Below are 25495 nucleotides of genomic sequence, written 5' to 3'. Positions count from 1 at the left end.
TCCTATGCTCCCCTGAACGCTGGCCTGCAAGATTCTCGGCACAGGAACGGCGCAGACGGCGCACCGCACGGCCGGTGGTGTCCCCCCGGACCGGGCCGTCGGCCGCTCTCTCGGAGGACCGTGACGCCGCCGCGGGACCTCGACGGTGCCCACCGCCCGCCGGGGCCTCACCAGCCACGGTGCCCAGTCCCACCGCCACACGGCACGGAATGCGGAGCGGCATCTTCCTGACCCTGAGGAGGGCTCCCTTGGCGCATCCCCAGACGTACCGCAGGTGGTTGACAATTACACGGTTAAAAAGCCAGTCGACAAAAGTCTAGCTTTTTGAGGTTTTCTCGTAACCGAGCGACGTCTGCCAAAGCAAAAGTACCACCAAAGAGACGGTGGCCACGCACGGGAGGGACCGGCAACCGGCTCCCCGTACCGGCCCCCGTGGGTCTGGTTTGCGAGCAACTGGGACTTGCCTAGAAAACGGTTTCTAACAGAATTATGGATACAGACCACAAACTAGGATTACACCCGCATGAGCATCACACACACACACGGGAACTAGAATAATGGTTCTGGAAGCTCGTTTTACACTAGCAGTATTTCAGAACACCTCTCCAAGGCACACACGGTGTTGCTTCTGCGGCACCGGCCCGTCCTTTCTGCACAGAACGGAAGGAACGCGTGTCTCTGCTCTGCAGTCAGCTTCCTCCCCTCTCCCTGGTGTTCATCGGCAAGTTAGAAATACTTTCTTTTAGGGAAATAACCCGGTTTTCAATGTCTAGCCGGCGCAGCGAGAGACGGGAGACACTGATATCGCGCCTTGAGAAGAAGGCACAGTACTACCTTGAAAGTAGGTACTTTGCTGGGGCGTCTGGGGGGCTCCGCTGAGAGGAGCTCAGGTCATGATCTCACGGTTTCACGAGTTCGAGCCCCGTGTTGGGCTCTGAGCTGACAGCACGGAGCCTGCTTGGGATCCTCTCTCTCTTCGCCCCTCCCTCACTTGTGCAGTCACTGTCTCTCTCAAAATAAATAAATAAACTTTAACAAAAATGGTACTTTGTTGATGGCCCGATATCAGCGGAGGTCACTTTGCTTGGCCATCTCCTGAAGTACCTCCGTCCACAGGCAGTTCTTCTGGCAGCTGTATGGTCAGGGCTCATCTGAGGGAAGAATCCTTAGGTGATGAAGGCCAGAAGATACTTCAATTTGACTTCATCTGTTTTTGTGACTAAAGCTTTAAACTGTCCAGTCTGAAACCTTTTCAGTAACAATCTCACCAAAATGTGAGGAATACTGACCTGTGTTTCTGTTTTTCAAAAACAACCCTGGATACAACACAGAGAAAAAATAAGACGTTCTACCATTACCTTAAAAGGCCAATCATAGCAAACACGAATCGAAAGAACACAGCAGCAGAAAACACAAGACCTTATATGCAGACGTTGTCAAATGTATTAATAATCGATCAATAAGAATATTATCCATCAAATAACTCATTAAGTTCTGTTTCTTTCCACGTACGTGTTGCCTGAGCAAAGACGGTTTACGCGTTTTGCAAACGGGCAGGGTTTCCCATGACTTTTGCACTTTGGGCAGGGTTTGCCACAACTTTCAAACGCTCTGTCACATCTCCAGCGTTACCTCTGTGACCCACCGCCCCCTCTGCGCGGCTCTTGCTGGTCAGGTACGAAAGGTACCGAGCTAAGAGCTTCTTAGCCGTTAGCTGTTTAACTTCTTTACCACCGTGTAGATTTACACACGAGACAGCTGACGCAAGACGGAGCGGGCCTGCCCGAGGTCACGGGGCCGGGAAGGAAAGGCGTAGACAGAGTTTGCATTTGTCTCCAACTGATCCCAAAGCGTCTGCCTAAAACACCCGCTGTATCAACTGCTACTATTTAAATACAGCACCGCTTGGGCTACATCTCAGAACTTACTCTAAATTTCCTTCGGGCAAGCACTTCCTCAAGCAGGTACTCATACTCTCGTCCATCACACTGCTGTTCCGCACAGTAAGGATTCAGCACTCAAGGGAGGCATTCTTGCTTGTCAAAACGCTGGGTTACACATAGGAACGGTCCTGCTTACCCCAGCAGCTGCTGCCATGCCCCTGACCCCCGCAGAGGGGGCTACCCGACTTCCAATCCAAGGAGGCTACAGCATTCAGCAGCCACCTCTGCCGCCACCAACACGGCCCTCACACCGTGGACAAGGCCCTCCTAACTTCTGGGGAGTGAGCGACACCATGGTACCCCGTGCCAAGTCGCTCAACTCACCGTCCTCGGTCACATCCCTCTCCAGGTACTCCTCATGAGACAGCGGTACACAGGGACAGGGCGTAACATTTCAATTCACAAACATGATTTGAAAAAAGTTAAAAATGTTACCCATCGGTCGGAACATGAAGTTCAAACAACTACCGTTGCAAACGTTTCACTGCCTGTCGGCTATTTGTGGTTGTAACTTTACCCTCCGGGGCAGGGGCGGGGTGGTGGTTACTCTGTCACATCTGCTCCTGCTGACACAGAACGCAAAAGACCCGTTTCCCTGGTCGAGTGGGAGGAGCCTGGAAGGCGCCCTTCGTAGTCTCGAAGCAGACGCGGTCACACACTCCACCACATTAAAGTAAATGACATGAAGGGACCGAAAGCCTTCTGTTTTCATAAGCGGAATGAAACCCTCCTAGAAACGCCAACTACTTTAAGGCCCCGAGCCCCTTACCAGCATGCAAGTAAGCCAGGTCCGGGTTTTCGATGTCCGGGTGCTGCTCTTTCAAGTGGTTCCGGAACTCCACGGGCACGTTCGTCCCGTAGTCACACTTGGGGCAGTTGTACATCTTGACCCCCTCGTGTTTGCCGGTGTGTAGAATGTGTTTGCGGATATTTTCAGCACAGTTGGACCTAGCAAATAAGAAAGGAAAGTAAACCGAGTTAAGGTCGAGCACCACAAACACGGACAGCGGCCAGAGCACGCATGTAGGCCTTACCAGGCACTAGTCCAAGTGCTGGACTCAGACGCGAATTTGGACTCGTGCAATTCATTAATCCCATGGGGCTGGCAGTTTTTGGGACCTTGGTGCTGATTTTTAAGTTGGCCTTTTACCTTAATTCTATGCACAACTGGAAGCACAAACTCTCAGGTTCTACGATTTTCATCTCAAATTATTCTGGTGCCACTTGAGGGCACTGAAGGAGCTTCCTTCACCCTGAGAGCACACCTTTGAGGAGGGAGGAAAGGTACAAAGGGAAGCACTCTTGCCTCCACTGAATTTAGAGCATTAAAGAAACAAAGAAGCTTTGGCTTTCACGTTCTACCAAGTGAGCCGCTTCGAAGTCAGGCTCTAAAACAGTCTGGAGACAGAGAAGCATCGGTGTGGTAAGTGCCTGTGAGTTCTCCATGTTGATGTAGGTTTCTGAGCATCACGGACCATCGCTGAAAGATACAGCGAGGGCCTTGGATGCCATACGCCAAACAGCCCTGAAAACAGGGAGAGATTCCTTTCACGCTGTCTGCCGACAAACCCAGCAAGGTGAGGCCTGAAGTGCCTGGGTACCGGGGAGCTGGCCTCTGCTCCCTGAAGCAAACTCTTCCACTCGCTCCTTCATCCCTCTCCACGTCTTTGCATCAGAGACGGCACACCTAGACCCTTTCTGAACACATGCACAGCCGCTTGCTTTGTCAGAACAGTAACAAAATGAGCGCCACACAAGTTCAAGCAGGTCGGGGCGGGCCACGCCTAACTCGAAAGAAAAAAGTATGAGGCTGGCCTCAGGTTTCCCGCAGAGCGAAATTAAGTGGCAGAAGAAAATCGAGCGATAGGATTATCAGCTTTTCTTGAGGGTATTGCTGAAGGACAAAATCCTGCCGGACGCTGTGTGAAGCGAAGGTTCTGTGACCGGCAGGGCGGGAAGATGGTAGCTGGCAAACACGTGTCACGATGCCCACGCGACGGTGAAGGCTGTGCACCGCCCTGACGCTTCCGAGTTACAGGTGCATCGTGGATGAGCCACGGCACCGCCACGTTCGCTTTCGGGAACGCACCCTAGGAAACACGGGTGAAGAATGCAAAGAGGGTTCTGACCTCCCAACTTCCCAGTAGCTGCGTTAGCACTCACAGGTAAAGGCAGCCGATGACGTTAGAAATGCAGAGACCCGGAAAATACACTATCTATTCACTCACGAGGAGGGGGGATGGAAGAGAACCATGAAAGTGAGGCACAGTCCATGCCAATGGCCTTAGGAAGAGCACTCCACAAACGGGACAGGGACATCCTTTCCTGGAGAGGGCAGATGAAGCAGAAATGCAAACACCGTCCTCGTGAATGAACAGTCCCCCTGCATTGTCACGACAGTCTTGTAACTGGATCCAACGTATTCCTCTGGAAGAGCTGGGCCGCCCCCCTCCCATCCCCTGGCAGAGTAAGTCATCAATTGCGCATGCCCAGCTGCGTGTATTCAGAAAGACTGAATCGGAGAGATCCCTCTATAGCTAGACTCGAAACACCTCAAAATGTTAATGCAGCTATACAGCAATGCCCACTTCTGTTTTCCAAATATACTTTAAATGTATATTAATATTTACATTAAAAAACATTTATGGGGCACCATGGGGGCTCAGGTGGTTAAGTCTCTGACTCCTGATTTTGGCTCAGGTCATGATCTCATGGTTCATGGGACCAAGCCCTGCATCGGGCTCTGGGCTGATAGCCCGGAGCCTGCTTGGGATTCTCTCTCTCCCTCTCTCTCTGCCCCTCCCCTGCTCACACTCTGTCTCTTCCTCTCTCTCTAAAAATAAACAAACATATAAGAAATATTTACAATAACAGCAAACACCTTTAAAAATAAGAAAAACTGGAACAACAGATATTTTTCCGTTATTTTCAGCTTTGCCTTCGGCAAGGGCTCTGCCAAGCTTTATGTTAAGTTTCTCTTAAAATCAGACTAAATGTAAGTTTGTGAAAATACGCACATACAGCTAACCTCTTTCTTGCCACTACTGAATCACCAAACTTGCTGTTTATATAAATCCCCAGAGCTAATTAATAATCACAGTATTCGGTAAAGAATGAATAAATACCGAATGTGCTCCCTGTGCTCTCACTGACCTGCTCCTTTGAGGGTATCACAGGTCTCCTGGAGGCAGAGACAGTGAGAGATTCTCCTAGAGATTTTTTACTAGAGAAGGAAGGGGCCATCAGGAGATGGGCTGACTATCAAAGGTCACAGCAGCTAGAAAGTGGTTAAGACCTCCTTCCTTATATATTTACATATCAAAGATACTAGACAGGTTCTAAGAAAAGGGTGGGGTTGTGGAGTCTCTCAATCCTACAAATGTCCTTGGGCTAAGAGCTCTACATCCTGGGGACACAAGTAACACAGGAAAACATCTGAAGGTGGATGAAACACATGTCCACTTTTATCATTAAAAGGAAAAGGACCATTTTTTGGATTCCCTGATGAGCTGAGTGAACTGTTCCAAATTACTCCCTTAATTCTACAGACCTCCCCTTTGTTTTCCATGGCACCGCAGACACCCCCTCAATTCACCAATGTTTACTCACACCAGGGAGTGAGAACAAAAAGCTCCCACTGTACTTAGTCAGTACTGTTATTTGAACTTCCCACTCTTTGGTGCCACCTACATTACTTCCTTATGGAAAAAGCTAGGCATTAAGAATCATCTGAGACAATCCTGATCAAGTGAGGAAATGAGAATGACCAAAACCCACCAACTTCAACACACAATGCATACTTAGGTACAAGAGAGTTTAAAGCAATGAACCGTCATCTTCAGTGAAGGTCTTAGATGACATGGAAAACAGAGTATTTTGTTTTTAGGAAGGGTGTATCTTGGGCAAAAATAAACTAACACCTCTTAGGACCTAAAGAGCGTGCGAAAGGTAACAATCAGGAGACTAATGATGAACAAGCATAGGAGGGGAGGGGAGAATTTTAAAAGGTGAAAGCCTTTTTATTTAAAAATAGACAAAACAAGAAGTCGTGTGGAGCTTGATACCTTATAATGTATTAAGGACTATTTCGTGCACATATATTTACAGATACACATATCTTTATTTATACTATATATACCATTCATATGTTTTATGCATAATACATCTATATATGTATTTTTATAATTTTATGCTTTATACAATCAGGTAAGACACATTAAATACATGATCACAAGAAAATAAAATAGGAAATGTCTGTCTGTAAGAGATGCAATTTTATGCATTTCATGGATGACAGGGTATTTATACGCAATCAAAATCTGTTCTTCTGCATTTAATGTTATGCAATATTAAACTTTTTAAAATACTGGGACAGGGGAGCCTGGGTGGCTCAGTCAGCTGAGTGTCTGACTCTTGATTTTGGCTCAGGTCATGATGTCACAGTTGGTGGGATCGAACCCCACATCGGGCTCTGCACTGACACTGTGGAGTCTACTTGGGATCCAATCTCTCCCTCTCTCTCAGAATAAACACTAAACAAATAAAATAAAATATTGGGACAAAAATGAGCCTTTCCCATCTGCAAAATCAAACTACTCCAATCAAAGCCTAAGAAGTAAAAGCTATGACATACTATGTCAATACCATTTAAAGCACAATACCTGCAGTAAGTAAGGACAAACCTTGATCCCTGCACTTGAGAGCACGACATAACATACTGTTGCGTGAGTAATACTCTGCGTTCATACTACGAACATGGAGTAATGTCGCAAAATTTGGTGAACAATAGAGACCAGACACCTTCTGCTAAGTAATTCTGAATGTTACTCAGCCTGAAAATGATCATCCTTCCCCAAAACAGAATTTACGAGTAGTAATTAGAATGGTAAAATGAAGTGGGGCCAATCAAAGATGGGACGTAGGGGAGAAGGAAGGATGTTCTAAGATATTATTTCTAATAGTGTCATATGTAAATCGCCAGGCATTCCAGCAGTTAAGGCCACTGGGCATACAATAATCAGAAGTGAGTGACTGAATAATGTCTTCACTTTGACACCCCTGATAAACAGCTTATTTTTGTCCCTTGTTCATAGATTGGAGGACTTAATATTATTAAGATGGCAATACTCCCCAAACTGCTGTACAGATTTAATGTACTCCCTGTCAAAAGCTCAGCTGGATTTTTTACAGAAATCGAAATGCGATCCTAAAGTTCACACAGAAATGCACAGGGCCTAGAAGAGTCAATACAGTCTCAAAAAAGAACTAAGTTGGAAGACTCACACTTTGCCAGCTCAAAAGTCACTGTAGTCAAGACAGGCTAGTACAAGAGAAAGGACAGATAAAGGGACTCAGCCCAGTTCCACCAGTACGGGGATTCAGGACGCGTGCAGGAAGTGCTGGGACCACCACCGGCAGGCACCGTGTTAGTGGGAAAGTTATAAGGAAATTTAGACTTAGATTTTGGAATATGACATGATGAAAATCTTGAGGCAGCTTACTATACATCCGTGAAGACATTAAAGTATGATGTGTTATGTAAAATACAAGCTGGGCAACAGCAAAACGACCAAAATGGGAATGCATTTTAAGGCTTCTTAAATTACCTTACAAAGGAAATATTTTATTCAGTTCGAAGGCAATGCTTTTCAAAATAATAAGCAGAACATCAAAAGCGCTTCTAGATCTCTGCAAAATTATTTCTTAGTACGACTTACTAACTCACTACCTATTAACCCCCCCAAAAAACACATTAAGTTAAATTTATGTTACATTTAACCTAAGGAAAAGGAAGCTTGAAAAAAATTCTACAGAATTTTTTCCTCTTTTGATGTATGTTATTTTGGTTATTAAAATGAAAAGCACCAGTGAGGCTGTGGAACAAACATCCATTGCAAACAAAAAGTCTAACAATGGGTATATACAATAAAAGTCTGCCTCCTACCACGGCCCCGCTCTGCCTTGATAACTCCTTCTCCCCCAGGGAGATACAGTTTATAATTTCTGAGCCATCTTTTGGGAGAATTAAAAACGACTTTTTCAAGCCACAGATATACTCTCTACCCTCCTGGTATATAAACTTGCTGCCCTAACATAAGTCCGCGTCTTGCTTACCTCACCTAGCAACACAGCTTGGGGTCCTTCCACACCAGCATGAGAGAGCCCCCCACCCCCCGCCCGATGCTACCTTCCACCCTCCCTACGACTCGCTCCCTTTCTTCTCTGCCTTCTTTTTCTCTTCTAATGGCCATGCAGTATTCCACATTATGAACACAGCATACTCTGTTTCAGTGATGCTCTACGGACGGGCATTTAGGTTGTTTCCAATCACTTGCTCGTATCAACAAGGTTGCAATGAATCATCTCATAAGACACTTTCGATTTCTCAGGATGCCAAGAGAATCTCAGGATGCCCAGTGGAAGTGTTTCAAGCATCAGTGGGCATATGGTTTCATAATTTTGACAAATTCTGCCAAACTGCCCTCCAGAGAAGTTGTAGCAATTTACACTTCTACCAGCAACGTTTGAGAGATCCTGTTTCTGCACATTCTTGCCAATGAAGTGTGTTTCCAAACGTTCAAGTTTTGCCAATTTGGTAGGAGAAAAAAACCGCAGCTCACTGGAGTTTCATCTTTTTTAGGTTTTACTTTACATTTCTCTTATAATGAATGAGGTTAAGCACCTTCAAATATTGAAATGCCATACGTATTCTTTTTCATGCAATGTTTTCATATTTTGATCTGCCTTTTTTTTTTAGTGTTATTAGTCATTTTCTTATACATTAAGGAGATTGACTGCCTAGGACAGAAGCTGCAAGTAGTTTTTCCTTAGTTTCCCTTTTCTTCTTTTGACTTTGCTTATGGAAAAGCAGAAGTTTTTAAACTGTGTTCTCTGACTTCCTCATTTGGAAGTTATAAAAGAAGTGTCCCAAATTTGTTCTAGGACCTGTATAGTTGCATGACCTTACATTAAGTACCAGATCCGTTTCGAAACCAATCTAGAGCGTGGTGCACAGGGTAGATCCAGACTGCTCGCTGGACCTGCCAGTACCATTCATGAATAGTACATCTTTCCCCCACTGACCTGAAATGCCATCTTGCTAATACCTTTATTTGTTCCAAGCAAATTCTGGACTTTCGATTATGGTGAGCTGGCCAGTCTGTGCACGTGCCAACCTTTTCACCAAGCCAGGCTGCAGCAGGCTCACATCCGGTACAGCTCGCTCATCCTTTTGCCTCCTAGATCACAGCTTGCCAGCCAGGCTATCATGGAGGCAGTCATGAGGCTGTGGTCTTCAGCAGGTGTAGCAAACACCTTGAGTTAATATAGAACCGGAGAGACCTGGGCCAGTAATAAATTAATAGCCTTGACGCAGTTGAGTATTTCCTATGTATTTACTAATATGTACTGATAATATGATCTTTCTGATAAAGAAGCCGAAACAGAGAGAGTGGCCCGGATGCCGTGTGCGGAAGTGTGTGGAGAGTGCCTGCACACGGAGATCCTAAATAAATCTGGGTTTTCTGTTTCCCCAGGGAAGCTATACAACCGCCTCAAGACTCCCAAATTCTCTTGTGTGAAATTGATGATGGTCCTAATCTTTTGGTAACAATCTGGCATGTTACATATGTGAACTGATATAAAAAATTCTGGAAGTTCTACTTGAAGAAACATGTCAGTTTTGCTTAACACCTTGATTCCCAAACTTCCTGACCATGGAGAACTCTTTGTTTGATGGGAATAATATATGTATCTCATAAGGCTGTCAGGAGAATTAAAGTAAATCACATTAAACGTGTTCAGAAAACACAGTAGGTACTCAATTCTTTTTTTATTACTGCTGCTAGCCTTTCTATTAAACGCAAGACGCTGCAACTATCAGGGTCATTATTAGCAATTTTCTTACTGTATATGAAAAGTAATTTCAATTCATCTGAATAAAAGCAGAGTCTCAAAATAGTTATATAGTGTATATATGTGTACACACTGAGAAGTGAAATTTCTTCTTCCACCTGCTTTGGAATATAGTCTTTCAACTCGTATCCTTGAAAATAATTACTCTGTAGTTAAGTTTTATGTATTGGAACAAGTGCATCAATACTGTGCACTATAGTACTTATTTAAAATTTCAGTGGAGGGGCGCCTGGGTGGCTCAGTCGGTTAAGTGTCCGACTTCAGCTCAGGTCACGATCTCGCGGTCCGCGGGTTCGAGCCCCGCGTCGGGCTCTGTGCTGACCGCTCAGAGCCTGGAGCCTGTTTCAGATTCTGTGTCTCCCTCTCTCTCTGCCCCTCCCCCATTCATGCTCTGTCTCTCTCTGTCTCAAAAATAAATAAACGTTAAAAAAAATAAATAAAAAAAAATAAAATTTCAGTGGAAAGAGTTTCTACTATATCTTTGTAAGAGTAGTTTAAAATGACTAAGGAAAAATCCAAAGAAAGTATTTATGTAAATCAAACTTAAGAAGTTAATCATGTATTTTTTTAACCAGTAGTATTTAATTATAAACTTACTGGGCAAAAAACCAGTCTGAGCAAAACAAGATGATCTCTGGGGGAGAGGACAGAAAGCTACCGAGCCACTGCAGCTTGGAGGACTGTGCTCCAGTGCACAAGCTCAGGGACCGCTTCACAGTGCCCGTGACACGGCCCAAGGTACACGGTCCCCCACTGCTTATGTTCTCACGGAAGGGCCCGTAAGGAAAGAGCGTGATAAGTTTAGACTGCAGAACATTTGTGCTGCTTAAATTTAAAATTGGTGAGAAGTTATAAGAATAAAGATTTTCATATTCCTTTGCCTAAAATGAAACATTTTATCGATGATGTTCAGCAAATGAATGTCATTTGGAGTGTTAAACCAAATACATCACCAGAATAGGAGGCACAAAGATCCATGTATATAAGGGATAAAGATGTCATTTTGGATCAATAAGGAAATGATGGGTTTTTTATAATAAATGGTGTTGAGTCAACTGCCTTCTGTATGGGGAAAAACAAATTAGATTTCTATGGCCTTAACTGTGTAAAAATAAATGCCATTTGGATTTTAAGATTAACATAAGCAAACTAAATTATAAAAGTGCTAGAAGAAAATACCAGAAAATATTTTTATAATCTTGGTTGGAAAGAGCATTCCTAAATTTTAAAACCCAAATGCTACAAAAAGATGCAGCAAAATACTCTTCATAAAAGTTAAAACTGCTACATGGCATAATACATTATAAAGTTAAAAAACAAGTCAAAGAAATGGAGAGAATACATGCAACATATATAAAAACAAATGCTTAATACTACAAAATGAGTAACTATGATTAATAAGAAATAAAGATAAATATCTCAAAAACTGAATGAAGAGCAACAAAACTAAAAGGCAACCAACAGAACAGGAAAAGATATTTGCAAATGACATATCAGACAAAGGACTAGTATCCAAAATCTATAAAGAACTCACCAAACTCCACACCTGGGAAACAAATAATCCAGTGAAGAAATGGGCAGAAAACATGAATAGACACTTCTCTAAAGACATCCAGATGGCCAACAGGCACATGAAAAGATGCTCAACGTTGCTCCTCATCAGGGAAATACAAATCAAAACCACACTCAGATACCACCTCACGCCAGTCAGAATGGCTAAAATTAACAAATCAGGAGGCTGTAGATGCTGGTGAGGTTGTGCAGAAACGGGAACCCTCTGGCACTGCTAGTGGGAGTGCAAACTGGTGCAGCCACTCTGGAAAACAGTGTGGAGGTCCCTCAGAAAATTAAAAATAGATCCACCATATAACCCAGCAAGAGCACTGCTAGAATTGACCTAAGGGATACAGGAGGGCTGATGCATAGGGGCACTCGTACCCCAATGTTTATAGCAGCACTTTCAACAATAGCCAAATTATGGGAATAGCCTAAATGTCCAACAACTGACGAATGGATAAAGAAACTGTGGTTTATATACACCATGGAATACTACGTGGCAATTAGAAAGAATGAAATATGGCCTTTTGTAGCAACGTGGATGGAAATGGAGAGAGTTACGCTAAGTGGAATAAGTCATATAGAGAAAGACAGATACCATATGTTTTCACTCTTATGTGGATCCTGAGAAACTTAACAGAAGACCATGGAGGAGGGGAAGGGGAAAAAAAAAAAGTTAGAGAGGGAGACGGCCAAACCATAAGAGACTCTTAAAAACTGAGAATAAACTGAGGGTAGATGGGGGGTGGGAGGGAGGGGAGGGTGGGTGATGGGCACTGATGAGGACACCTGTTGGGATGAGCACTGGGTGTTGTATGGAAACCAATTTGAAAATAAATTTCATATTTAAAAAAAAAAAGAAATCCATAATGGGGGATCTATAAAAGGTTATGTAAGCATTAAAACATAATCAATGATTCTAGTAGCTAAGGAAATAGAAATTAAAGCCTAACGTAACAGAAGGGAAAAATTTAAGAAGACTGGCAACATTAGTTGTTGGTAAGGGAGACGAATATCACTGGTGACCGTGTCGGCAAAGGCTTTTGGAAGACACTTGAGGATTGCCTAAAAAATTAAGATACACACACACACACACACACACACACACACACACACACACACACACTCTTGGATTTAGGAATTCAATTTCTAGAAATTAGCCCCAAAGAGAATTGTTAAGCCATTATTTATAACACCTAAACACTAGGAAAAATTTAAAGTGGGTATCTGTTAGCAGAGGAACGGATCATTACTTGACGGTGATCCACACCGTGGGATTCAACACGGCTGACAGGTAAGTTAACTTGTGAGCGTGCTGCCCAGAGTAGGAACCGGTACCCCCACAGAGCTTCATGGTAGCCAACTTCACCCTGGTAGAGCACTGGGCAGATACAGCCTGACTGCAGTGAAAGAGAGGGTCTTCCCCAACCATTGCTTCGTGGTGTCAGAACAAGGCAAGAGGCCTGGACTGCCCGAGCACAGCCCTGAACACGCACCCGTGAAGAATGGTACTCGCCCAGTGGTGCAGCGGAGAAGCTCCACAGCCAAAGGGCCAGGACTCTCCCAGCCCAATGTCCAACACCATGAACTCCAAGTGTTGCCGCAGGGTACAGGAGGCCTGGATGTGGGCAGGGACCATGGCCACACACTGCACTGGGACTTTTTCCCGGCGAGTGTTGTTGAAAAAGGCCCAGTGCGTATGCTGTCCATCATTCATCCTTATTTGTTGGGACAAAAGCCATCAAGTAAAATGAGGCAGACCTTATGTCCCACCATGGAAAATTTTCCAAGACATAGTGTTAAGTCAAAACAAAAATAAGGCAAGTCCCAGAAAAATCACATACATGGCTCCTTCCAGCTTTTTAAAATTCTATATACACAGTCATATAGATATATAAATGCATGAAATGGGTAGAAGAAGGATGGCCAGCAAACTATTCATGGTAATTATCTTTACGGAAAAGTTTCCAAGTCAGGAAACTTGTATGTTTGCTTAGCGTATTTTTGGATTACTTGGATGATTCACGAGAGTATCTTCTAAGTTTTATTCATGTAAAGCATATATGATCAGAGCATGTATCTTAAAAACAAGTGGATTGTGCAGTATTGTATCAAATGTAAATGTTATAAACAATAAGCAGTATCGCGGACATAAGCTGAGAATGGACATGGAAATCTCTAAATGCAAAGTTTCTCCTATTTACATAGGACATTTCAAACTGATGAATCATGTAAAGATTTAAGTAGGGTAAGTCAAGTTATAAGGGTAATCACTTGGATTACCAAACAGAATATTATCATAAGAACAGGGAAGTAGGAGGGGTAGAGTGGAAAACAGGGTAATTGAGCTAACTTTTGGATATGGTAAAACAGCCAGATGCTGTGCATAAACAAAGAAAGAGAGGAATCAGCAAAGTACGTAGGTTATCTCCAGCAGGACCAAAATATGAACGCTTACAGGTAGTTATCTCAGGGAAACGGGGTGCAGTAGCAAGACGCTGACTTTTCAAGTGACAGGGTTGAAACAGTAAAAATAACGTAAAATGGTAAGTTTTATGGGTATTTAAGTAAAATACATATTTAAAAATAATGGCATGTTTAATTACTTACAAAATTATCCAAAGCCTCTTTGTTGTTGGTTTTTGATAAGATAAAAAGAGTTTATAGATATCACAAGTAATCACGAAATACAATGCCCTGAATTTTTCCTACAAATTTTAATTGGATAGTTTCTGAATCACCTCGCTTTAAATTCTACAAACTTTTTCATTTTTCCCATTAACTAACTGGTGGTTTCTATGGATAATTCGTACCAGATCACCTATATTCATGACTTTCCGCTGTTCATAAATCCCAATTCTTCGAAATCAATTGCTATGGCCACAAGAATTCATGTACGTTTTCCCTATTTCTCAGTTATAATTATGTTAGCATTTGCTATGTGATATCAGGCGATGTGCATCATCTGACGCTACAACAGAGCCACGTGTTCTAAGAAAAATGAATTTGGGGGCACCTGGGTGGCTCAGTCAGTTAAGCACCAACTTTGGCTCAGGTCATGATCTTGTTCATCAGTTCGAGCCCCATGCCGGGCTCTGTACTGACAGCTCAGAGCCTGGAGCCTGCTTTGGATTCTGTGTCTCCCTGTCTCTCTGCACCTCTCCCCTGCTTGTGCGCGCATGCTCTCTCTCTCTGTCTCAAAAATAAAATAAACATTAACAAAAATTAAAAAGAATCTGTAGGTTAGCACAGAAATGGATGAAAGCTGATGCATTACTGACCATCTCGCACTACTCCTGAGCAGATAGACATGTGCGGGTTCCAGGTTATAACCCTGCCCAGTATTCACAACCACGTTCCGAGCAAAGCTAGGACACTAACACGTGCTCGTGGGGAAAGGTGCCCAACGTCAGCCACAGCAGCAGCCTACATGTGACCCGCAGGGGGCCTCTGTACGTATGTCTGCACAGTGGGGGCTGGTCTAGAAGCCATGGGAACAAGGCCAGCCTTCCAGACCCGCTCCCTGGAAGGCACTTTCAGAACAGAAGTCACGGATGCCCAATTACTGCTTTAGTTCATATGGAACGTGTACAGTTACAAGAAAAATCTGTTTTTTACCTGTATTGACTTATTATTTTCAAAATGAATGTATTCAACATACATTTAATTTTGTGCCTACCTCACACAAAAAAAGAAACATAAAGATGAAACATTTTGTTTCCGCCCTCAAAGACAATACAATTTGACAGAGGAATCACGTATATCAATAGCCATAACTCAAGGCTGTGCTTCGTGATATGAAACTTAACTCCGAACAGCGTTTAAAATCTCACCTGTCCACTGCTGCACCCTCCCCCCTCCTTCAGTGGCATCTTTAATTGATAATGGCCTAAAATCACCTCGCTTTCCACACTACTCAAAATGCTCTACTGATTTCACCTGATTGCATGCACACTTCTGTAAGGACACAGCACCACCTGTGCCACCAGGCCCGTCACGCAAAGACTTTCGCCTCCCACTAACACTGCTATTTGTGTTCCCAAGAGCAGGCACAACCTCCACCCACTCTTCAATGTGCATGGTCCCACGGTCATGTCCAATTACATCACTTCTCCGTTCAATCTGCTCAAGGTATCTACAACCAGGAAGGGGAAGAGTTGGCTTTAAACCTAACAACCTCCTTCCCGCCTTCCACTCTACTGGAGAACAATGAAAATCCCAAGGAAGAAAATGGTAGGAAGCAACACTGAACTCTGTTAGAATCCCAAATTATTTGCTAGCATTTAACACCTCAAGAATAGTCCCCTCACATGCCCTGTTAAGTGAGAAGGAGACAGACCTAAACGTGCGGCCAGACTTGGTCTGTCCTCCGTGTCATACGGAGGGGGGAGGGCCCGCCAGTAAGGGCAAGCCCTGAGGAACCTTGATTTCTCCTTGACTCTTCTTCAGATCAAAGAGAAAGAATACGTTTCATTAACTGTTTCAATCCTTAATATTACCTGCTGTGTTGCCGGGTAGGAAAGGAGGGAACTTCTACAGCAGGTGCTCTGTGAGACTACAATGTGCTGTTCATTAGGAGTCTAACAGGGGCGGACACGGGGAACGCCGTAGAGCATGTTCCTCAAACTTATTTGGCCACAAAAACACATTTTCCTGGCTGAGCTAACAATACGGCTTGAAGATCGTGATTTGCGAAAATCAAAACGTCAAATTAGCCCTACAAATGGTTCCACCTCCTTCCACTAATCTTCTGCCTGGCTGGCGGACGTTCTCTGCAGCGTGGTCCTGCGGCTCTGCTTGTACTGGACCTTCGAAAAACACAGCCCCCACCCCTCTCTTCATCTCTTGGCATTTATTTCCTCACAGGAGCGTTTTACTCTTTCCTTTTGTTCACCAGCTAAGCTTGGCCAAGTGAAATGCTGTAAAACCAGGAAAGGCATGTGGATGAGAAGCCTTCTGAGAGAAAGGATGTGTACTAAGGAAGAACAGGAAAGTGGGGCCTGGCCATCTTTCTAGGTCCACGCAATCACCGGACTCGTACTATGAGACAGGCCAAGGTGGCAAAACAGAGTACAGAGACACGTTCACAAAGGGGCCCGAAATACTGGCACTTGAAATAAGTCACCTGTTAAAAAAAAAAAAAGGCTACTTTACAAATCACGTTATACACACAAACATACATACAATTTACTGGAAAGTTTATAGTTGAAAGCTTTTTCAAATTTAAGATGATATAAGTAAAATTTCACTGAACCAAAAACACTCCACACTACTTCTGATACTCTAGGCCAGAGCTTGGTTTTGCTTGGCACAATGTAATAATGTTAAAGAGAAGAATAAAAAGACTCGATTTAAAACACCAACAAGTTCCTGCGTGTGAGCCTAAGAGTACAGCTGATCAGGTGGTTTACAGACCCCATCTCCTAAATTGCCACATGCCCAACAGCTCTGGTAGTCTAGTGGGGCTGGGGGCGGGGAGGGGGCGGGCTGCCCTAAATTTAAATACGAATTCTCAAGTGGCTAAAAGGAGACTTCGTCCCCCCCACTAGCTGGCATACTGGAGGAACTGGCCAGTAATCCACCCAAGGCAGGATCAGGGAGAGGAGGTGGGACAAGAGAGAAGACAGAAAGTTTCTTTGCTGGTCCCTCTTTCCAGGATCCTTACTGCGCTGTCACAGGAAACCATGAACTTGCCCATCTTTGAAAGTGTTTTGAAAGAATCTTCCCTGGCTCTGACTCTGTTCCCTACAAAGCTCTCTGAGTTAAGTGTGTATTTGTTTGATAGTAGATTTCAAGTGAATACGTCATTCATTTTGTTAGACTGAGTCTTACCAAGGAGCACTGAAAGCTTTTCCTAATTCTGAAGTTACATATATGATTACTTTTGAAGAAACAGTTAATACAAAATAGTCACTGACGACGCGGGGCCACCGGATTTCTTTAATAATCTACGTCCATTTTTACAAAATGCTCCACGTAATGCATTTAAAAATAATAACCGGTTCATTTCAGTCTCTGCACACAATGCTTCCCTTTGTCCCTTGTAAGTCTCTCAAATGTCTTATTTTAAAGGAATATATAGTACTCCCGGAAGACATTTTCCCATTTCTATTCTCTTCGACTCCTGCGAGCCCTTGTTCTGTGTGATAAGGCAATCCCCTCCGGGATCAGAGCTGTGTAGTTTCGCACCACGAGTGACAAGGACTCGGCTTGAATAACTGCTGTGCGCAGGTTGTAATTATGTCAGCTGGAGTGTTGAACAAGGGGACTGATTAATGTGAGCGCCGGCCCAGGCGCAGGCCCTATCAAAACCTCCACGCAGGCCAGCAGTGGGGACGGGTTAAAGCGGAAAGACAAAACATGCTGTATCGCCCATGATAGATGAATTGTTCCACCAGTCTTCAGGCAGATGTTCTGGGACAGTATAATATACAATTACTCTGCCTTATCACTTTCCCAGGGACAATAAAGCTTCCTCCTTCTATAGCTCATGTGAGTGAAGGCAAAATTCGTTTTACTTTTACAACACTGACTCACTTATCATGGTGCCTTGATTGTGCTTTTACAGCTAAAGCAAACATATATTCCACTTTTAAACTAAAAAAACCCCCCAAAAAACAAAACAAAAAAAAACTTAAAAATAAAACTGGATCCTTGTTTTGAATCTCTTCTATGTCAGAGCACACAATGTTTTAAGAGACTGTTCCGTTAAAAACGGACGCGAGGAAGGTGATATATGTGTGTGTGCATATTAGTTAAAAACAAGTATGTGTAACTCAAGAAGTAAGATTTGGATTGTACAACCATTATATTCATAACATCATTTTTCAGTGACCATACAGAAATCATTAACTGAAAGGAACATGTAATTAAAAATATATCTATGCTGAGATCATCCATATACCTCTCAGGCCCAGGCACACGGCTCCTTGAGTGTGAGAGGGTACACTCCCAATGACACACTTACTACTGCCATTCCCGCTTGGGGTCTCCGGTCCCTTCTTCCCCAAGGAAGCCGAGTGAGTCCAGGAAAGGGATGCTGCCCCGACCATGTCAAGAACGCACCGCAGACAATACTGAAACGAACCTACTTCGGGAATGCTACGGTGACTCTTCCTACTACCTTCACTTGTACTCACAGAAATGCTGCCCCAAATTTGTGACAAGATGTATAGAACCATCTCAATTTGCAAAGGGAAATGAATGCACTTTTCATCTGTAAAGTTAAAAAACCAGCTAACACCAAGAAACTGAATGCTGCCGTAACCATTTTGGGATAATCATCTGCAAAGAAACAAAGCAGCAAGAAATCCGCTAGGATCAAAGGACATCCACACACAATGCTCCTGAATGCAAAAACAAACAAACAAAAAGCACACGCCAGCCTGCGAGACAATAGCAAAGACTCACTTCCACTGCAGGGGTACGGCGACCCCGACACGGCACTTACGGTGCACCCTACGCTATGTACCCTCTCACCCTAAGGAGGGATCTATTCGCTTTCTCTCTTCATACTATACACACACCGACCCCACTATCCACATGACCCTTATTGTTACATTTCTCTTGGGGGGACCATTCCGGTAGAGTCCCAGGTTTCTAAGAGTATGGCAATTTGAGGAAGGCACGGGGTCAATCTGAAACAAACAGAAGTTTCAGCACAAGCGGACACAGAAGGCATGATGCAGTCCACAGCTGATAAAAGGGCTAGGCCATACCTACAATCCGCTGGACGAAGCCACACAAACAACACACAGGTAAAAGAAATCGAGCGAACTGTAAAACATGCGGGAGTCCGGTGTCATGGCAAAGAGTGCTTGAACTCCTCCACTGGCTGATGACGTCACTAGAGTAGCCTGTTGGATTTATTGGTCTGAGAAGAACCCCGAGACACTCACAAAAACTGCTTAAGTCACAGGAAAGATGTCACATTTTGAAAGATCGCATTTAAAAATGAGTGTTTGTTAAATGACTACACTGAATCGTTAAGCGGGTGCCAAGCGGATTTCTGAATTGCACACACGGGTGAAACTAGGACGGCCTTTGTGGAAATTCTTCCTATAAAACAAATAAAATCCCAATGTTTGGGGGGGGGGGTGAAGGGGAGGGGGGGAGGCAGAATAACGCCCTCACACCATCTCCACGTTCTCGATGCAAAAGTTGTAACGCAACAAAGGGAAGAGCGTGTGCGGTGCAGAAACACCGTGACAACAGCTGCCCGAGCAGATTCCGAGCTTCTGAAGCTGGAGCTCTCCGCGGACAGGGGCTCCCACGGCGAGAACGCGAGGCGCCGCCGTGACTCGGGAGGGCTTCTGCCAAGCCACGGAGGCCTACTCAAACACACCACCAGTGCCCCCCACGCGGCACAAAACCAGGACGCCGAGCCTCACGTGCCCCATCCCGGCCCCTGGGTAGGAGACAGCACTCACCCCGGCTACTTCACTTGGCTCTCTCACCCTGGCACGTAGGCACCCACAAAAACCCCAAGCGGCGATCTCTAGCACACAACTGAAGACAGATGCACAGGTGCAAAGTGCACCTGCCCGTCTGCCCTTCCGGCTCTCACCGTCTCCCAAGCGTTGTCTCGGGGCGGGCGTCGGGACAGACCTTCCTTCAAGACCAGCCCACCTGCACTCTTACCGTCTCCTCACTTTGTGCACTTCCCTGGTCTCTGTCCCCGGCCCTTTACTGGCACTGGTCTCCGCGAGAGAATCGGGGACCTCTTGGTGACGCGGCAGGGGGACTACACTGCCCTTACTCTGTGAAGCGTCTGACAAGCCTCGTCCGCTGCCCCGAGGTCCCTTCCGTTTCTGGGAAGCTGCTTCTCAGTCCCTGTTACACTTGCAATCTGCCCCTCTGCGTTTTTCCCGTTCCCCATTTTCAAGGGAAATGTCGCTCATATCGATGCCTTCCAGTTGTAAGTCTATGAATTCTGGTTATGTTTCTCCTGACATTTTCCTCTAGGACCGCACACGGGCATTTCAGAGTTAACACATCCCGAACCTCACTCACTCTGCTGAAGGGACCTTCCTCCTCCGGCAGCGGGGACCTCGGAAACAGTGCCGCCATCCACCATGCAGCCCTGGCGTCTAAAGGGTGGCATGAATCTGTCAGCCTGCCCTTGAATCCAGTGATTTGATCCATGCAGCCCACCTCCTGACAAGCACTGGGATCCGCATGCCGTTCTATCCTGTGCCCAGTGTCAGTTTAGGGTTAGGGACTTACTATTTCCACCAGGGGCCTTTGTAGGCATCTATTACGTGACCTCTCTGTCCCCTGTTGTGTCCCTCCTCAGGCCCCCCCTTTGCACTGCATCAGTGAAATTTGAACAACAAAATGTATGTCCCTTTCCTTCTTAAAATTCTTCACTGGCCTTTGGGGTAAAACTCCAGCTACCCAGGCGGACTCTCGCTGTCCCTCCCCACCCGGTCCATGTGCCCGACACTCCGGGTTGGCCGAAGTAACCAGATAAAGTCAAATGAAAAGTATAATTTGGGAGTAGAAAACCGAACAGAATCTTAAACTAAAATTAAAGCTATCTGAAGTTTTTAGAACAAAAATCTGTCAAACTTAACTGTCAACCACTTCTTACCCCCAATAACACAATCTCAGAGACTGATTTACGCACAACAACTAAAAATCTGCCACATTTTCTCTCGGTGGGAAAATTCTAATTTGTTTTATGACATTTCATATGTTTGTTAAACATGTAACTTAACGATGAAGAAACAAAACATATCGAGGAAAGAAAGAGCCAAGCACAGTCAACTAACATACATTTGAACCTTACTCAGTGAGAGATCTCCAAAAGATATGAAAGGAGGGATGTGGGTTGGTTAGCAAGTTTCAAGTTGAAATAATGAAGAGTAAGGAATTAAACTTGAAGGGGCATAAGTAAGGGTTAACATTAGGTTTAAATTCCCTGTGTGTGGGGGGGAGGGGTGGGGGGGAAGTATCAGGTTACACATTATGTCACAGAGTAACAGATTCTACAGAGTAACAGGTTTATTTCTACTTCAGCTGGCTGGTAGCTCCGTAGGAAGGAAGATGGAAGTTATCGCTGTCTAAAAGAAACTTTACGGGTATTATTCATTCTAGAACTTCTCACAAACCTGCTACTTCTCACAAATAGGAGAAAGCCAACAGCTTGCATCACATTCTCTAATTAAGAAAATACCGACGTCGTCTCATTTGTAGAGACCTTCTTAAAGTAAAGGCAGAGCGCACGCACGTACGTCCTTCCGCACTGTAGGCCAACACCCTCCTCCACGGAGGCGGGTTCAGGGTACAGAAGGTACGCGGATACAGGAGCCAGGTTACTTGCGCCTCATAGAAACTACCGCATCACCCCTTTCTAAATGTTTCAAGTCTTTCTTTCTCCCCCACTTGTTTATACAGGCCCTAGCACAGCAATATTTCAGAATCTGTGAAAACAACAGAAAATGATAGAATGACTGTGTTATCATTCCCGTTGAACTAGTGACCCTGGTCCAACTTCCAGGCGCTTCACAGCTATGTTAATATTGTTTGGTTCCTTTCTCCTCCAGCCACAGCTGAGTCTGTGAAACCCAATACTACGCTGGAAGATGTGCCTCATGTTCTACTGACTCTTGTCAGCCCCTCCTGGTGATTACAGAGTTTTCCCTAATCAGCTACTGTGTGTGAGCCTCTGACGCTAGGAGATATAGATAGTTACACAGCAGAGTGTTTTGTTGTGTGATAATAGCTCTAATGTCTGAGGAATAACTTATTATGCAAGAGACTATTGCCCAAAAAAATATTTTCTATTTTTTTCATCTCGAAGGCCTTACTTTCTGCCACAATATATACACATATATCTAACTACCACCCAGGGGACTGTCCATAGTAATTCCTTGTAGAAAGACCATCCCCAAAGATAGCTTTGGTCCTTTTATAATGACTGGATTTGGGATTCGGCAACAGCAGGTTAGATAAACATGTTTGTGTAGATTCTACTTGAAGAGATAGCAGAGGGAATCTGTGGTCACTTTGTGTTCAAAATGGCTCTTCTAATTAATCTGCGATCTCAATGCTTATTTCAGCCTCATCCACAAACAAAACAACTTACTCGTATGATAAGCAGAACAAATTATCTCAGTGTTTTTCCCCCTTTTAAAGACATCTGAACAAAATCGTAATTTTTAGTGCTATGGAATCTATTTGTTTAAAAGTCCACAGATTTTCTCTTACTCGAATGAGCTTTGTTAGATGAAAATTTACCCACATTAACTAAAGGCCTGATATAAAAAAAAGACTTGTGCTGCCTCGGGACAGGGCCTGTCAGGCCGGAACGAAAATTTAAAAAGCCTATGTGCTTGGGTGCTACCGGGCAGGGAAGGAAAGTCTGAATAACACACGCTGTGTACAAAAGTAACACCAGACCTACACAGTACAGAAAATACAAAACCAAATCAAGACCACAATTAGAACCACTGAGATTAAAAAAGAGATCACTAATAAAACGGTCAGGGAAAAAGAGAAGATACTTGTACAGAGAGAATTCAGTTCCTGCCGAAACAGATAAAAACAGTAGGCAAAAAAAGAATACATTAACATAGAGCGCAACTTTCTCAATCCACTATGGAAAATCTGAAAAGAAGATCCATTGAGGTCATTTCGCAAGACAAGCCCTCAAAAGCCCCAGGTAAGCTTACCGCCAACATGGCCTCCACGTGAAAGACAGTACAAGCCCATCACAGCTGTCGTCTCGACGTGCGCCACGAGGAACCCCCCAGCAGCACCGATACTTGCCCCCGACCAAACATGGCTTCACACGCCAGCCACGCCGCTGACCTCTGCCTGTGATTAGCTGAATTGTGCGGAGTCACCGGGGCGCGCTCGCCTTCCAGGTCAGCACACGAGGAAGAAAGCCTTGCAACTGGCATCATGCTACGAAAAGTCTGCGAGGTCGCTGGATTTCTAGGCTCCCAAACGAGACTTTCAGTCTAAGTACCTTTGTGTTTTAGTCCCTTATCTGGATCAGCAGTTACAATAGAGTAGAATATAGAGACGACCGATTTGAGGTAAATGAAATAATGAGACAGTATTCACCGGTACTTTTTTTTTTTTTAAATAGTACTTTTTAAAAAAAATTTTGGTGAGAACATTTAAGCCCTACTCTATTAGCTAATTTCAACGATACAACAGTCTTATCAAAAACAGTCGCTATGTTTTACGTTAGGTCCTCAGACCTTCCTCTTCTTGTAACTGAAAGTCTGCACCCTTTTAAAAACCAGTCTCTGCCCCCTTGTTTACCGCCCCCCGTGCTCAGCCCCCGGAAACCACTTTTCTGTTCTCTGTTTCTACGAGTTTGTCTTTTACTTTTTTCTTTTTTTTATGATTCCATATATAAGTGATATCATGCAGGATTAGCCTTTCTCTGGCTTAACTCACTGACAAAAACAGTTTTGATTTAAAGTCTGTTCCGATATAGCTAGGCTTGTGGCATTAATCAAAGTTCTGTAAATATAAACTTTATCCAGCATGAACACTAGATATTTTCATTTGATCACATTTATGCAGTGTCGTTATTCTCTGAGAACGTCACAGTCACCCATAAGGAGCGAATGCTACCTCTGATTTTTCTGACGAAACAACGCGCGCTGTTCGTTGGGTGTGTACCACTGCACTTCTCTCTCGCTATAGATGATGTTCGGCTACGTAGACCAACACCTGCCTTTGTTTCTTGTCATTATTCAGGGCAAATCCAAGTTTGCTCTAGCCACTGCTTCTCCTGGTACAACCTGGGAACCCGCACAGGAAGCCAAAGGAAAATTGAGACTCTCAGAAGAGATCATCCAAAAGGAGAAAATTATCCCCTGTGGAGTTGGCCTCCTTAGCTCAGGATGCTGCTGGAGTAAGTCGAAGGTAAGAACAATGAGAACCACTGCACACTGAATTCTTAACGCCACGATAAACAAGGTAGTCTGTCTCATTATTTAATTATGCGTAATAAACATAAAGTATTTACACAGCAACATTACATACAAATGCATAATATTATCTAAGACCTGAAACAAATTTTCATAACTGAGACTCTTCATAGAAATGCATGTTTGAAAAATTAATTCAAACTTTAAGGGGATATAATTATTATGAATACAATCTTCTGTCCCTGCATCGTAAAACGACCTAAAAAATGCTTCCAGCATCTTGTAAAATTAAGACAGAAATCAACTAAAAATATTTTTGACGAATATTTTCTAAGACAGAAAACATATTTCAAATGGTTGTGACAAATGGCGAGTTCTCTCTACTCCAGTCACATGTGTGAAAACTTACTGAATTTAATTATAAAAAATACTAAGGAAAATATTTACAGGGGTAATAAAAGAGATTTTAAGGAGTTTCACAAGAAGCCCATTTCTAGTTGAGATACCACCTCGTCCTTGGTTAAATATTGCATTAAATATTCTGAGCCTCCCCCTCACCCAGACAGGAAAGAAAAATCTTGAGATCAAAATCTTATGTATTAATGACTTCTATGGGGTACACTGGCCAACATGTAAGTAAACCAACAATTAGGGGTGAAAAAATCCAAGCGTATTTGCTACAAGTTTAGCAAACAATAGAGTGATCTTTAATCTGAGGCAGGAATTGTAGATTTTATTCCACAGCAACATGATATATCATATTTCTATTAGGATTATAATTTTGAGTAACTTAAAAAATAATAAGAATAGTAAATAAAATGAAAAACAGAAGAGTAAAACATTTTTTTTAAAGAATGTGTGTAAGACTAGAAATCTACATTATACAGTTGAGGAAAACTCTGGCCAAAAGCAATCATAGGGAACACTTAAGTTATTCCAAGATCCGTTACAGGGACACAATACGTAAATGATCAAATTGCCAGAGTTTCACTTGCCGTTTTAGTTTTCTTTAATTTGCTAAGTGGCATTTAAAGTATAATATATGATTATTCTTAATATTTTTAATACTGCTGTTAGCCTTTTGTCTTAGTTCTCATGACTTATCAGTGGTTTGATGTTTAGTATACATTTATTGTATTTCCCCCGCAAATCCTAAATCAAAAACAGAAGCCAATGAGAAGTTTCACA

At 43.7% G+C, this 25495-nt stretch overlaps 1 protein-coding gene across 3 annotated transcripts in view; it reads right to left on the bottom strand.

Moving 5' to 3' along the window:
* The window catches only part of ZNF407 (zinc finger protein 407), a 454887-nt gene that overhangs the window by 140480 nt on the left and 288912 nt on the right, over nucleotides 1-25495 (bottom strand). For all 3 annotated transcript variants that reach the window (XM_019423652.2, XM_019423653.2, XM_053902844.1), the window contains exon 8: nucleotides 2713-2891. In XM_019423652.2, coding sequence (XP_019279197.2) covers nucleotides 2713-2891 — 179 coding nt within the window. The remainder of the gene's footprint in view (nucleotides 1-2712; nucleotides 2892-25495) is intronic.

Source organism: Panthera pardus, unplaced genomic scaffold (assembly GCF_024362965.1).
Source record: "Panthera pardus isolate Hobbes unplaced genomic scaffold, ASM2436296v1 HiC_scaffold_15, whole genome shotgun sequence".
NCBI classification, from domain to species: Eukaryota; Metazoa; Chordata; class Mammalia; order Carnivora; family Felidae; genus Panthera; species Panthera pardus.
The sequence above is the reverse complement of the archived record's forward strand: the minus strand, read 5'-3'. Positions and strand labels throughout refer to the sequence as shown.